This window comes from Schistocerca nitens, chromosome 4, assembly GCF_023898315.1.
Source record: "Schistocerca nitens isolate TAMUIC-IGC-003100 chromosome 4, iqSchNite1.1, whole genome shotgun sequence".
Taxonomy (NCBI): Eukaryota; Metazoa; Arthropoda; class Insecta; order Orthoptera; family Acrididae; genus Schistocerca; species Schistocerca nitens.
This window is the reverse complement of record NC_064617.1, coordinates 687,289,071-687,305,999: the sequence shown is the minus strand read 5'-3', so window position 1 is coordinate 687,305,999 and position 16,929 is coordinate 687,289,071. Positions and strand designations below refer to the sequence as shown.

General features: G+C 41.2%; 1 protein-coding gene across 1 annotated transcript in view; it reads right to left on the bottom strand.

Moving 5' to 3' along the window:
* Positions 1 to 238: 238 nt before the first annotated feature.
* LOC126252989 (uncharacterized) overlaps positions 239 to 16,929 on the bottom strand; it is a 999,773-nt gene continuing 983,082 nt past the window's right edge. The window contains exon 16 of the mRNA XM_049954016.1: positions 239 to 947. Within this exon, the coding sequence (XP_049809973.1) occupies positions 845 to 947 (103 nt within the window). The 3' untranslated portion in view covers positions 239 to 844. The remainder of the gene's footprint in view (positions 948 to 16,929) is intronic.

Below are 16,929 nucleotides of genomic sequence, written 5' to 3'. Positions count from 1 at the left end.
AGTTACATGGAAGCTTAACTCAAGGAATGCACAGCAAGACAGGACAAAGGAATCAAGACAGGACAAAGGAATCAGTTATAAATTTCCATCTTCGATTTTGAAAAACCATTTTTTTCTTGTTCATAAAACTTTAACAACATATGGAGATAAATTTTATGACTGAGGCGTTAACACACAAATAAATAAATATAATTTACTTTCATAATAAATAAACTTAAAATGTTACACGACACTGGTATTTCAACAGGAAATTATAAAACACTTTTAGAGCCATACTTAAAATTTTTCTTTGTGTGAGTGAAACATAGCTACATAAAACTCAAACTTTTTACATCAGTTTCAACATAAGCACCATACAATTGAAGAAAAAATAAGACTGTAGGCTAGAAAATACTGCAACTGTTTAGAGAGTGTTAGATATCTGTGCTTATAATTCAGAGCAACTGCCAAATGAACAATGAAGCACATTTAAAAAAATCTCAGAGTGATATTTCACACACAGCTCACCACTAATTGAGCATTAAGCCACAAGTCCATGAATAACTTAGGTAGTTATTTACAATGCATACATACTTAGAAAATAAATATATTTAAATTATGACTGATGACAGATTATTCAAATACAAAATATACAAAATATTTGTACCTCTTAATTTTTTGTTTAATCATTCACAGTACCCCACAAAAGTGGAACCTTTTTTCATAACAAATGTCAAAAAACTGATTTATGACATCTTAGATAAGACTTGGAACAGCTTAGTATTTAAAAATAGTACGAATTTCGCTGTCTTAGGAACATGATGACATCATCTTTTATTTTAAAGAAACTTACTTAACCATTTCATCAGAACACTCTGTGATCACTAAGTTCTCTTAATTTTTTTAAAACAGTATCACTCAGCTTGGTCCTTGTGAGAATTAGTATGTCAACATGACACAATTTTTCACTGCAAACAGAAAAACAGGATATTTAACATGAACATATCTCTCATCTACAAAATCATCTTATCAATATGATTTTTCCTCTTTCAGTCAGCATCAGTTACAAACTTTAACATCACAACACTTAAAAATAAAACATATTTCACAATACTATGCAGAATACCATGATTGTTAATGTTGCAGCAGTACTGTAGCTGCCATGTTGGAGGAAGACAATTTGTGATGTTCCTCTTATATTGGACCACATTTTATTGGATAATTTTAATGTTTTATTGGGATGCTGCAGTTAATAAGAGCAACTCACTTTCTTGGTTGGTTGGTTGGTTGTTTGGGGAAGGAGACCAGACAGCGTGGTCATTGGTCTCATCGGATTAGGGAAGGAAGTCGGCCGTGCCCTTTCAGAGGAACCATCCCGGCATTTGCCTGGAGTGATTTAGGGAAATCACGGAAAACCTAAATCAGGATGGCCGGATGCGGGATTGAACCGTCGTCCTCCCGAATGCGAGTCCAGTGTCTAACCACTGCGCCACCTCGCTCGGTCACTTTCTTGAGCGGGACTACAGAGTGCTATATTGTCAAGTAGGGAGTAGTTCCCATGACCAGAACACAGGCAGTGATAAAATATTCACCAAACGGCACTAGAGTACCCTTCTGTGTGAGTCATGATGTGCAAGCTGGGAGAGTGAATCCTAGTCTGAGACCGTAACACCTGGTACCCCAGACATTTAGGTGTAAAGCTAAGACATTTTTGTTATTGAATATTTATTATTAAAAACCACTTTGAGCATATTAAATGCTAGGGGAAGCCTAAACATAATTAAAACTGTGCTGCTTCTGTGTCAATACATAGTAAACTACTTATATCGGAAAACAAAAGACAATTGTTAACCCCTCGACAACATCCAAATAGCCCCAAAGTTATACAAAATGTACTTGAGATTTCTGATGCATGCTAAGCTAGTCAGTTGAATTCAGGGTTCAATTCAGTCCTAATCTCTGTGCAACCCATGCTCTCAATTCTTCATAATTTTGAAGTTATCTATGTTAACAGTGTCAGTGTTAACTATTTTAGAATGTCATCAATAAATGCACTGTAATGGCATCCCAGAATTCATTTAGAGTTGACTAGGTACCTGCATTTCCACTTACAACCACACAGAGACTGTTTGCAACTTTGAAAGAACCCAACAGCATTGCAAGAACTGCTTCAAGGGACTACATCAGTGAGAAAATGACACATGACAGGTGGGAACGAGTTCTAAGCACTGGGTCTCTAAGTTGATCCAGGAAAGGTTAACTTAACTTTTGCAGTCTTATATGGGAAGGAGCGACTTTTATACAAGTTTAGTACCATTCTTGCTGTATGGCATCTCTGCTGGGAATAATTTGTTCAAAAACCAGTATTGTGTATAGGAGATGCAAACTGACATTCATTGATTCAGAATGCCAGTACTGCAAATTAATTAGAGGAACAGTGTCAAAATTTAGTATAGATTTAGAATTGTGCAGGAAGTGAACTGTGAACTAAGAGTGACTGTAATTGTGGGTAGTAATGTGGTTGGTTGGTTGACTGATTGATTGATTTGGAGGGAGGAGACCAATGAGGGAGGTCATCAAACCCATTGGATTAGGGAAGGATGGGAAAGAAAGTCAGCCATGCTCTTGCAAAGTAACCATCACAGCATTTGCCTTAAGCGATTTAGGGAAATCGCGAAAAAGCCAGAAATGGGTCTTAACTGTTGTCCATCCGTATGTGAGTCCAGTGTAATGTGAGGTGGTAATTATGCACATCACAGAGTGCGAAAAATATGCATAGCAGAATGTAATAACTTAATGTTGCAGAAACATTGAATCTGTGTCCCAGGATTATAAAAATTTTGTGAGTTAAATATAATGAATTATCATCAGAAAGACAATATGAGAAGGAAGAAGGAATATAGTGGCAGCAGACATGGTGAGGCTAGTCATGCGTTCACAGGAAGAATCATCATGCTTGGAAAACATGTGGAAAGCAATTCAGTACACAGTGGGAGATGTAAGGGTGTACGCTTGAGATGCACACTCAAAGGTCCAGAGTTTGGCACACGGAAGAGGTGCATGCACATTCTGCAACCAGCAACATCATTAAGAAGGCAAGTGAGCTTAAAAAAAGAAGCAATATCTCTCATTAGTTATAAGAAGGGGTTAATAATTAGTAGTAATTAAATATTGTGGTGTATGTTGCTCGAAATGACCTAAAATGAAAAGGCGGAGCATGGTAAGTGATTTAGCAGAAAGTGAGGAGCCAGAGGAAGGAGCGAGGAAGGAAGAGATTCCAGATACTGGAAGACATGATGGACGGTACAACATACAGCAGCCTTAAGAAGGAAGCAATGGATCGCAGAAAATGGAGAGGCAAAGGACCTGCCAATATAGCAGATAACTGATGATGATGAGGAGCCAGAAATGGTTCAAGAAATTGTAGGCTACATGCCATACACTGTTTAAGAAAGAACTCAGGCAGTAAGTAAATGGAGTGAAACTAATGAGAATAAAAGTGTAAACTTTAATATGCAAGAAATGTTACAAGCAAAATAGAAGCACCTAAAAAGAAACCCGAAAAAACTGGAGACAACTATCACTGAAAAAAAAAAAAAAAAAAAAAAGATCAATATCTCCTAGCATACTAACAGTAAATTAGAAGAATCTGCTAAGGATACTAACAAAAAGTTTGGTGTCATAAGGAAAAATCCATTGAGAATAATGACAAAATGGAGGTTACTGTAATTAAAAAGATAGCAACAGTTAGTATGAATTCTAGCAAAGAATTTAAAGAAATGAATGAAAAAATTACAAGTTCCAATATTATGAGAAGGAAAGTTGCCACTCTCCCAATAGCGGAGATGCTGAGCCGCAAACAGGCACAACAAAAAGACGCTCACAAATAAAACTTTTTGCCACTGGCCTCCAACAACAACAAAACACACACACACACACACACACACACACACACACACACACACACACACACACACACCACTGCAGTCTCAGGCAACTGAAACCACACTGCGAGCAGCATGAGAGTGGTGACTGGGTGAGAGTAAGGAGGCGGTTGGGGAGGGGAGGGGGTGGGATAGTATGGTGGACAGTGAAGTGCTGCAGGTTAGATGGAGAGCAGAGGAGAGGTGGGGAAGGTGGGGAGGGGGGGGGAGTAGAGGAAAAAGAAATAATAAAAAGACTGGGTGTAGTGGTGGAATGACAGCTGTGTAGTGCTGGAATGGGAACAGGGAAGTGACTGGGTGGGTGAGGACAGTGACTAACGAACGTTGAGGCCAGGAGGATTATGAGAACGTAGGATGTATTGCAGGGAAAGTTCCCACCAACACAATTAAGAAAAGCTGGTGTTGGTGGGAAGGATCCATATGGCACAGGCTATGAAGCAGTCACTGAAATGAAGCATGGTCCACTTGTTTCTTGGCCACAGTGTGTCGGTGGCCATTTTTGCGGACAGACATCTTGTTGGTTTTCATGCCTACACAGTGGTTGCAGCTTAGTTTGTAGACCACATGACTGGTTTCACAGGTAGCCCTGCCTTTGATGTGATAGGTGACGTTAGTGACCTGACTGGAGTAGGTGGTGGTGGGAGGATGTATGGGACAAGTCTTGCATCTAGGTCTATTCTGGGGTATGGGCCATGAGGTAAGGGACTGGGAGCAGGGGTTTTGTGAGGATGGACGAGTATACTTTGTAGGTTCGGTGGATGGCGGATTACCATTGTGGAAGGGGTGGGAAAAATAGTGGGCGGGATATTTCTCATTTCAGGGCATGACAAGAGGTAATCAAAACACTGGCAGTGAATGTAAATCAATTACTCCAGTCCTGGGTGGTACTGAGATATGAGGGGAATGCTCCTATGTGGACGGACGGTGGGACTTTGGGAGGTGGTGAGAGACTGGAAAGATAAGGCACGGGAGGTTTGGTTTTGTACAAGGTTGAGAGGATAATTACAGTCAGTGAAGACTTCAGTGAGACCCTCGGTATATTTCAAGGGGGACTGCATGTCACTGCAGATGTGATGACCATGGGTAGCTAGAATGTACAGAAGGGACTTCTTGGTATGGAACGGGTGGCAGCTGTCAAAGTGGAAGTATTGCTGGTGATCAATAGGTTTGATACGGACAGAGGTACTAATGTAGCTATCTTTGAGGTGGAGGTCAACATCTAGGAAGTTGGCTTGTTGGGTTGAGTATGACCAGGTGAAGCAAATGGGGAAGTAGTAGTTCAGGTCTGGAAAAATGTGGGTAGGGTGTCCTCAACTTTGATCGAGATATCAAAGATGTCATCAATGAATCTGAACCAGGAGAAGGGTTAGGATTATGGGGTTTTATGACGGATTCCTTTAGATGGCCCATGCCTAGGTTGGCATACAATGGTGTCATGCAGGTGTCCATAGTTGTACCCCAGGTTTGTTTGTAGGTAACACCTTCAAAGGAGAAGTAATTGTGGGTGACGATATAGTTGGTCATAGCGACTAGGAAGCAGGTTGTTCGTTTGGAATCTGTCAGGTATTGAGAAAGGTAGTGTTCAATAGTGATAACGCCATGGGCATTTGAAATGTTATTGTAGAGGCAGGTGGCATCAATAGTGCCGAGCAGGGCACCGTGTGGTAAAGGGACAGGAACAGGAACAGCAGAAAGTCCATGGAGGGGATGATTGGTATCTTTTATATAGCAGGGTAGGTTCCAGGTAATAAGTTGAAGGTGTTGGTCTATGAGAGCAGAGATTCTCTCAGTGGGGGCACAGTAACCGGCCACAATGGGGCATCCTTGGTAGTTAGGTTTATGAACTTTAGGAAGCATATAGAAGGTAGGAGTGTGTGTAGTGGTAGGGGTGAGTAGAGAGATGGACTCTGGGGAGAGGTCCTGGGATGGGCCTAAGGATTTGAGTAGTGACTGGAGATCCTGCTGGATTACTAGAGCATGTCACTGTTGGTGGAAGTATCAGACAGCTGGCAGAGTCCTTCGGCCAGGTAATCCTTGCTGTTCAAAACAACAGTGGTGGAGCCTTTGTCCGCAAGTAGAATTATAAGGTTGTGATCAGTTTTTAGATGGTGGACTGCAGATCATTCTGCGGATGCAACATTAGTCTGTGAGTTGAGGGATTTGGGTAATGATGGTGAGGCAAGGTTTGAGGTTAAGAAATTCTGGAAAGTTAACAGAGGTGATCTGTGGGCAGGGGGGTGGATCATGGTTGGATGGAGTGAACTGAGTTAGGCAAGGTTCAATATTGAACTTTGGTTGAGTCTGAGTGGTAGGATTGGTGGCGAAAAAGTGTTTCTACTGTACGGATCAGGAGAAGGAGAAAAGGTCTTCAACAAGTCCTGCATGATTGAATTTTGGGAATGGGGCAAACTGCAAGGCCTTTGGGAAGGACTGATATTTCTGTGGCACTAAGGCTTTTGGAGGAAATTTCCATGACTGTGTTGCAGGTTTGTTTAGGTTCTGCATTCTGTGTGGTGGTGGGAGGGAGTTATGGAGGGTGGGGTAAGTGTAGTAGGTCTATGAGACAGGGTTTGTCAGCTATGAGGGGACATGGGGGAGGTTTGGAGGTTGTTGTAGAGGTGGTGGAAAGTGGTACTCCAAGGTGGGAGTAGGAAGTGAGCAGGGTGGAGAGCTTTTTGAGATGGTATTGTGCATATTGCTAAAGTTCCTGGAGGGCAAGACTTTAAATGTGTGTTATGGGTTCCAGGAATATGAGATTGCGAATAGAGAGAAGGTACTGCAGGGAGTTTTGGGCATGATTGATATTGTTTTGCAGGACTATGTCGGGGTGGGCTAAAGATTGGCAGGATCTGAACAGATGGGGTTCATTGTGGAAGGAGGGGTGGCAGGTAGAGATGGGTAATTTGATGTTATAGCCATTAGGGGGGGATTCCTCGAGTCAAGCAACAATGCAGGAACAGTATGTGGGACTGGCATCTGGCTAGGGATAAGTAAATTTTTTTGTATTGCTGGAGATGGAAGAAGCAAGGATCCACGGTGGTGGAAAAACGTTAAAAATTACGTAAATAGTATAGAATTATGTACCAAAATTTTGCATTAATACACCCAAATACGTGTTAAAATTCACAAAAAGCATAAAATGGATGCAAAGGGGGGGGGGGGGGGGGGGAAGAAGATGAAATCTGCAGGAGAAAGTGTGAGGGGTGGGTAGGGGTTCGTAGGATGAGGTACAATATCGCATGGCACCGGAAAGGTGTGGGAGTTGACACGAAAATATATGGGAAATGACACAGGGAAAGTGGTCAATTTGGAAGTATAGAATTAATTACATCGGTGGGAGTAATGTGGGACATAAGATGCTGCAACAAGAATCAGCGTAGTCTTGTAGCCATCTGTTGTGCGCAGCCGAGACAGTTGATGCAGACTGGCTTGTAAATAGAGTGTGCAGTGCAGTTTGTAAGGTGACAAGAGAAATGCAGGAAAGAAGAGAAGGAGGATGGACACCGAGTATAGTGATGCAAAAGAAATTGGTAACAAAGGAAAACAGCATACCAAGAAGTCCCTTCCGTACAGCCTACCACCCACGGACTTGGCACATGCAGTGACGAGCAATCCCTCTCAAAATATACCGAGGGTCTCACTGAAGACTCCACTGACCATAATTATCCCCCCAACCTTGTACAAAAACAAATCTCCTGTGCCTTATCTTTCCAGTCTCTCACCACCTCCCAAAGTCCCACAATCCCGATCGCAGAGGAGCATTACCCTTGTAACTCAGTACCACCCAGGACTGGAGCAACTGAATTACATTCTCCACCAGGGTTTTGATTACCACCGCCGAGTAAGTAACGCCAGAAACCATTTCCAGAAAGTTAAGTGATTTAGACAGGAATATAATTTAGTTTAATGCCGACAACAAATTAAATACGTGCATTAGTGTATCATTTGGTCTTGCTGTTAAAGGTTTGACTTTTCTTTGCGTATTTTTTCAGAAAACACGAAAAGATCGTAACTTCGCGAAGTCGCGCTTAGGCTTAAATTTTGTAAACGTGTTTGTTTCTTGTTTCACAGTAATTTAACTAATTTCTCGGTAACAAATAAGTAAACTACCGTAAATAGTGTATAACTTCATTGTTTTAATACAGGATTCAGAAAAACAGCGTAACTTTATATCAGAAACTTGCTTATATACATTTGTTTATAGGCCTAATTCTCGTAACGTTTCTGGAGAATCAAAGTTAAAGTATCTTGTTTAATTGTCCATTTTTTCATTCCTTTGAGTGAAATATAAAATAAATAGCATACACCTTCATTGTTTTAATACAGATCTCAGAAAAACAGCGGAATTTTAAATCAGAAACTTGCTTATATACATTTGTGAATAGGCTTAATTCTTGTAACGTCTTTTTTGATTTTCGGTAATTTAATTGATTTATTCTAGCTAAAGTATTATTTTTGCTATGAGCGAGAAGTGCCTGACTTGCCATAGAATTGTTAGTTCCAGGATTTGGTGTGATGGATGCAGTAGTTTTTTTCACTGGGGGGACTGCAGTGGCGTGGGTGTCGGGAAAGTGGATCAGGCTCATCAGTGGTTATGTAGGATTTGCAGCAGAGATAGGAAGATAGTGGAACAGGAGGGGAAAATTGCTGCCCTTCAGGCTGAGCTAGATCAGGCTAGGGAAGATCTGGACAGGTTAAGGAGGGAGAAGGGCAAAGAGAGGTGGGAAGTGGCAACAGGTAGCAGAAGGAACAGGCCTAGAACTAAGTCTGACAGTTTTGTGGTGAATGTCAAAAATAAGTTTGACCTGTTGCTTCAGTTAGAAACTGATGAGCCTCAAGCAGAGGTAGGTGTAGACAGGACACAACAAACTTTCAGTAGGAAATTGAAAAAGAATGTAGGAAAGCCATCGAAAAGGAAGAAAGTTTTGTTGTTAGGCAGTTCTCATGCCAGAGGTGTAGGCCAACTTCTGCAGGAGGAATTAGGACCAGAATAAGTCACAAATTTTTTCAAACCAAGTGCTAGTCTGGATCAGGTGACAGAGGATTTAGGTTCACTCTGTAAAGGATTTACCAGGGAAGACACCGTGGTTATTGTGGGAGGGCCAGGGAACAGCATCGACAGAGATCCTGGGTACAGTATAGAGTGTGACCTGGTAAAGATTGCGTCGGCATCGAGACACAGCAAGGTTGAATTTGTATCTGTCCTGAGACGCCATGACCGGCCTCATTTGAACTCTTCTGTTGGGAGAGTTAATTTGGAGTTGGAACGGCTGCTTGGGTCGGGAGCGGGGGCTCATATTGGTGTGGTTCCTGTTGATTCTCTCAGTAGGTGGGACTATACCAGGCACGGCCTACATCTCAACAGGAAAGGGAAGGGGAAACTGTTTGGGGTAATAGCAGGAAATTTAAGGGGGGGAGGCACTGCCATGAATGGTAAAATACCAGTGGTTACAGGTGTTGGAGCAGCACCTTTTTTAGGATAGGTAAGTCAGAAAGATGTCAAGTTCTACGAGAGGTCAGGATTGAAACAAATCTTCAGTTTAGGAAAGAAATTAAACAGCACAATTCTAGCACATTGGATCACCAATCACAGCTGTCAATTATAAATTTTCACCAATCACCAGAAATTTTATCTCCACCAAGTTGTATCTCAGTCCTAGGTAATTGCATTGATGAATTAAAGTCACCCAACCCAGTTGACATAATCTGCCTCTCTGAACACCATGTGACCACTAGTATAGCAACTAGGCCTAAGCACAATGAGAAACTCAGATAGGAGAGTACTGCAAATGTTAGAATAAGGAAAGGTTCTCATAAAAGTATAATTAAAAATAATGTAAGTATATTTCATCAAAATATTGGGAGTTTAAAGAATAAAATAGATGAGCTTCTGGTTTGTTTAGAAGATTTAGAAGCTGAGGACGAAAGATATACTATGCCTGTCTGAGCATCACATTGTTACTGATATGGATAAGGTAAATGGAAGTGGATATAAGCTCTCTGCACATGTAATGAGAGAAAATATGGAGAAAGGAGGAGTTGCCATATATGTGAAAAGCTATCATTGTGCAAAAAGTATAGAAACAAAAAAGTTTTGTGTAGAGAAACATATAGAAGCATGTGCCTCTGAGCTTAAATTAAATAAAGTCACATTTATAATTGTAACTGTATATAGGTCCCCATCAGGAAATTTTCATCTATTTCTGAAAAATTTGGACTCCTTGTTGTGCTATCTGTCAGATGGGGGGAAGCAAATTATTATTTGTGGGGACTTCAATGTAGATTCTCTGAAAGAGGGTAATAGGAAAAATGAACTAGAAGTATTACTCGGTTCTTTCAATTTGACACCTGTTATTGATTTTCCTACTCGGGTGGTAAAGGATAGCAGCTCACTGATAGATAACTTCTTTATAGACCTAGATAAGTTTAACCAGATAAATGCTCAGCCTGTTGAGAGTGGTCTTTCTGATCATGGTGCACAGCTAGTTACAATATATGACATAGCTCCATTCAGCAATACTAAACAGTCCTCCAAAGTAGTATGTTCAGTCAACGATTTAACAATTGCAAATTTCAGGGAAAGCCTACAGCAGTTAAGACTGGGATGAGGTGTACCGTGAACCTGATGTCAATTTAAAATATAATTTATTTCATGACATTTTTGTAAATGCATTTGAAAACTGCTTCCCCAAGAAAATAAGAAACCTTGTAACAAACCAAGGGTATAAAAATATCTTGTAACCGGAAAAGGGAAATGTATCTGACAGCAAGAAAGAGTAGTGACCCAGAAACTATCAAACATTATAAAAACTACTGTGTTATATTAAGAAAAGTTATTAAAAAATCCAGAAGTATGTGTATCATGTCTGAAATCAGTAACTCTGATAATAAAATTAAAACAATTTGGAATATTATTAAAAGAGAAACAGGTCAACCAAGATCACAGGAAGACAGTATTACCATCAAATTGAATGAAAACTTTACGAACAAAAAGTCAGAAGTTGAAAATATTTTTAATAATCATTTTCTAAATGTTGTGGATATAGTAGGATCCAGGTGTTCATTAGAAGATGCTAGGCTGTTAATGGAAGAGGCCATACCTATGCAATTTGATACAACTGAAATCTCACCCACTTCTCCCTCTGAAATTAGGAAAATAATAAACTTGTTTAAAAGCAAAAACTCACATGGAATTGATGGCATTTCCAGCAAAATACTAAGAGCTTGTTCTCAACAGATAAGTAAGATTCTCAGCCACCTGTGTAATAGCTCTCTGGAAGAGGGCATTTTCCCTGATAGACTGAAATATGCTATTGTTATACCTTTGCATAAAAAGGGGGATAGATCTGATGTCAACAATTACCGTCCAATCTCCCTTCTAACAGCTTTATCCAAAATTTTTGAGAAAGTAATGTATTCAAGAGTAGCTTCACATATCTGTAACATTGAAGTACTAACAAAATGTCAGTTTGGTTTCCAGAAAGGTTTTTCAACAGAAAATGCCATATATGCTTTCACCAATCAAATTTTGAATGATCTGAATAACCGAACACCACCCATTGGGATTTTTTGTGATCTCTCAAAGGCTTTTGATTGTGTAAATCATGAAATTCTGCTAGACAAGCTCAAGTATTGTGGCATGAGTGGGACAGTGCACAAATGGTTTAATTCGTGCCTAACTGCAAGAGTGCAGAAAGTTGAAATAAGTAGTTCTCATAATATGCAAAGATCAGCACATTCCTCCAACGGGGAACTATCAAGAATGGGGTTCCACAAGGGTCAGTCTTGGGTCCTTTGTTGTTCTTAATATATATTAATGACTTGCCATTCTATATTCATGAAGAGGCAAAGTTAGTTCTCTTTGCTGATGATACAAATATAGTAATCACACTTGACAAACAAGAATTAACTGATGAAATTGTCAATACTGTCTTTCAGAAAATTACTAAGTGGTTCCTTGTAAACGGACTCTCACTGAATTTTGATAAGACACAGTACATACAGTTCCGTACAGTGAATGGTATGACGCCATTAATAAATATAGACCTTAATCAGAAGCATATAGCTAAGGTAGAATATTCCAAATTTTTAGGTGTGTCCATTGATGAGAGATTAAATTGGAAGAAACACATTGATGATCTGCTGGAACGTTTGATTTCAGCTACTTATGCAATAAGGGTCATTGCAAATTTTGGTGATAAACATCTTAGTAAACTAGCTTACTACGCCTATTTTCACTCATTGCTTTCATATGGCATCATATTTTGGGGTAATTCATCACTGAGGAATAAAGTATTTATTGCACAAAAGTGTGTAATCAGAATAATAGCTGGAGTCCACCCAAGATCATCCTGCAGACATTTATTTAAGGATCTAGGGATATTCACAGTAGCTTCTCAGTATATATACTCTCTTATGAAATTTGTTATTAACAACCAAACCCAATTCAAAAGTAATAGCAGTGTGCATAACTACAATACTAGGAGAAAGGATGATCTTCACTATTTAAGATTAAATCTAACTTTGGCACAGAAAGGGGTGAATTATACTGGCACTTAAGTCTTTGGTCACTTACCAAATAGTATCAAAAGTCCGACAGATAACCAACAAGTATTTAAGAAGAAATTAAAAGAATTTCTGAATGACAACTCCTTCTACTCCATAGAGGAATTTTTAGATACAAATTTAAAAAAAAATATATAAATATTAAAAAATAAAAAATAAAAAAAATAAAAATTAAAAAACACAAAAAAATGAAAAAGTTGTTATATTAACTTAAGTATGTTGTTAAATTAACTTAATTATGTCATGTATTGGAAAATTTGACTTGTTCCACATCATTATGAAATATCGTATTCATGATCCATGGAACTAGTATTAATCTAATCTAACCTCTCATCGTTGCCATCCACCGAACGTATGCGATATACTTGTCCATCCTTACACAACCCCTGCCCCCAATCTCTTACCTCACGGCTCATACCCCTGTAATAGACCTAGATTCAAGACCTGTCCCATACATCCTCCCACCACCACCCACTCCAGTCCCTGTCACCACCTATCACATCAAAGGCAGGACTACCTGTGAAACCAGTCATGTGGTTTAGAAACTAAACTGCAACCACTGTACTGCATTCTATGTAGGCATGACAACCAACAGATTGTCTGTCTGCATGAATGGCCACAGACCAACTGTGACCAAGAAACAAGTGGACCATCCTTCATTTCAATGACTGCTTTACAGCTTGTGCCATATGGATCCTTCCCATCAACACCAGCTTTCCTGGACTGCACATGTGCGAACTTTTCCTGCAATAAATCCTACATTCCCATAACCCTCCTGGCCTCACCTTTGTAAGTCACTGTCCTCACCAATCCAGCCCCTTTCCTGTTCCCATTCCAGCAATAAGGGGCCACCATTCCACCACCACACACAGACTTTTTTTTCTCTCTCTCTTTCCGCTACTTCCCCTGCCACAGGCTCCTCCTTACTCCCACCCAGTCACCACTCCCGTCATGCACTGGTGCTGCTGCTTGCTGTGTGGTTTCAGTTGTCTGAGACTGCATTCATGTGTGTGAGTTGCGTTTGCATGAGCCAAAAGCATAAATTGTGAGCGTCTTTTTGCTGTGCCTATTGGTGCTCAACATCTCCAATATTTGGTGTGTTGTAGCATCCTGTATTTTCCATTGTTTGATTTTTGCCTGACAGCTTTCCATCGATGCTAACCCAGTGATGTTTTACTTTGGTACTATTTTCTTTTGCCTCACTATAATCAACGTCCGTCCTCTTTCTCTTCTTTCCTGCATTTCTCTTGTTGCCTTACAAACTGCACTGCACACACTACTTATGAGCCACACTGTATCAACTGTATCAGCTGCGCACAACAGATAGCTACACGACCACACTGATTGTTGGTGCAGCATCTTATGTCCCTCATTTCTCCCGCCAATATAATTAATCCTATACTTTCAAACTGATCACTCTTCCTTTGTCATTTCCTGTATTTTTGCATGTAACTCCCGCACCTTTCCAGTGCCACACGATATTGTATCTCAGTATCCCCCCCCCCCCCCCCCCACACACACACACACTTTCTCCATTCTATCCCAGTTTGCACCCCCTAATTCCACCATCCAGTCCCATCTGTCATCCCCTTCTTCACACTTATCCACTCTCAGACCTGCTACCCACAGTGAAGATATTCTTTACGTTGACCCTTGTGACTTCTCACCAATTTTAGTGAGTTTTTGCCTTTCACTATTGTCGACTCCCTCAGATTTCATCATGTTTCCTCCTTTTTGCATCCATTTTATCCTTTTCATGAATTTTCACATGTATCTGGGTGTATTTTTGTGAAATTTTTCGGACATAATTCTACATTATTTACATATATTTCTGCATTTTTTCCACCACCATGGTCCTTGCTCCTTCCATCTGTGTCAATACAGAAAAGTTTCCTTATCCCTAGCCACATCCCAGTCCCACATACTGTTCCTGCGTTGTTGCTAGGTTCAAGGAATCCTCACTAATGGCCGTAACATCAAATTACCCATCTCTGTCTGCCACCCCTCCTTCCGCAATGACCCCCACCTGTTCAGATTCCGCAAATCCTTAGCTCACCCCAACATAGTCCTGTAAAAACAAATCAATCAAGCCCAAACCTCCATGCAGTACCTTCACTCTATCCGCAAAATTCTCCTGCTATGCAATCCCAATTTCCTGGAACCCGAACACACATTTAAACTCTTGCCCTGCAGGAACTTTAGCAACATGCACACTGCCACCTCAATAAGCTCTCCACCCTGGTCACTTCCTACTCCCACCTTGGAGTACCACTGTCCACCACCTCTACACCAACATCCAAACCTCGTCCGCATCACCTCATACCTGACAAACCCTTTCTCTCAGAGCTACTACACTTATCCCACCCTCCAAAACTCCCTCCCACCACCATACAGAATCAAGAACCTAAACAGAACCACAACACAGTCATGAACCTTTCCTCCAGATGCCTTAGTCCCACAGAAATATCAATCCTTTCCAAAGGCCTCACATTTTGCCCCACTCCCAAACCCAACACTGCAGGACTTGTTAATGATCTTTCCTTCTCCCAGTCCCTACAGTGGAAACACTTTTTCGCCACCAACCCTAACACTAAGACTCAACCAAAGACCAATATTGAACCTTGCCCAACTCAGTTCACTTCTGTGTCCAACCGTGATCCACCTCCACTGCTCCCAAACCACCCCGTTGACTTTCCAGAATTTCTTAACCTCGAAATTGCCTCACCATCATTACCCAAATCCCTCAACTCGCAGACTAACCCCACATCTGCAAAACAAATCGCAGTCTCCCATCTAATAACTGATCATGACCTTATATCCTACCTGTGGGCAAAGGCTCTACCACTGTTTTTCTGAACCGCAAGGATTACCTGGTGGAAGGACTCTGCCAGCTGTCTGATACTTCCACCTACAAACCTTGTCATGGTGACACCGTTCTCGTAATCCAGCGGGATCTCCAGTCACTACTCAAATCCTTAGGCCCATCCCAGAACCTCTCCCCAGAGTCCATCTCTCTACTCACCCCTATCACTCCCCGTACTCGTACCTTCTGCATGCTTCCTAAAAGTCCATAAACCTAACCACCCAGTGTGCCCCATTGTGGCCGGTTACTGTACCCCCACTGAGAGAATCTCTACTCTCGTAGACCAACACATTCAACCTATTACCTGGAACCTACCCCCCTCCATCAATTCTCCACTGTCCCTGTCCCTTTACCACATGGTGCCCTGCTCGGCACTATTGATGCCACGTCCCTCTACACTATCATTCCTAATGCCCATGGCATTAGCACTATTGAACACTACATTTCCCAATGCCAAATGGATTCCAAACAAACAACCTCCTTCCTAGTCGACATGGCCAACTATATCCTCACCCACAATTACTTCTCCTTTGAAGGCATTACCTATAAACTAACCCGGGGTATGGCTATGGACACCCACATGGCACCATCCTATGCCAAACTATTCATGGGCCATCTAGAGGAATCCTTCCTAAAAACCCAGAATCCTAAACCCCTCACCTGGTTCAGATTCATTGATGACATCTTTGATATCTGGATCAAAGGTGAGGACACCCTATCCTCATTCCTCCAGAACCTCAACAACTTCTCCCCCATTTGCTTCACCTGGTCCTCATCAACCCAATAAGCCACCTTCCTAGATGTTGACCTCCACCTCAAAGATTGCTCCATCAGTACCTCTGTCCATATAAAACCTACTAACCACCAGCAATACCTCCACTTCGACAGCTGCCACCCATTTCCAAGCAGTCGCTTCCGTACAGCCTAGCTACCCATGGTTGTCGCATCTGCAGTGACATGCAGTCCCTCTTCAAATATACCGAGGGTCTCACTGAAGCCTTCACTTACTGTAATTATCCTCCCAACCTTGTACAAAAACAAACCACCTGTTCTGTATCTTTCCAGTCTCTCACCACCTCCCAAAGTCCCACTGTCTGGCCACAGAGGAGCATTCCTCTCATAACTCAGTACCACCGAGGACTGTAGCAATTTAATTACATTCTCTGCCAGTATTTTGATTACCTCTTGTCATGCCCTGAAATGAGAAATGTCCTGCCCACTGTCCTTCCCATCCCTCCCACAGTAGTATTCCACCATCCACCGAACCTACAAAATATACTCTTCCATCCTAACACAACCCCTGCTCCCAGTCCCTTACCTGATGACCCATACCCCTGTAACCTACTCCAGTCCAGTCACTAACATCATCTATTGCACCAAAGGTAGTGCTACCTGTGCAACCAGTCATGTTGTCTACAAGCTAAGCTGCAACCACTGCACTGCATTCTATGTAGGTATGACAATCAATAAGTTGTCTGTCCGCATGACTGGTCACCAACAAACTGTGACCAAGAAACAAGTGAACAACTCTGTTGCTGAACACGCTGCCAAACATGATATCCATCATTTCAATGAATG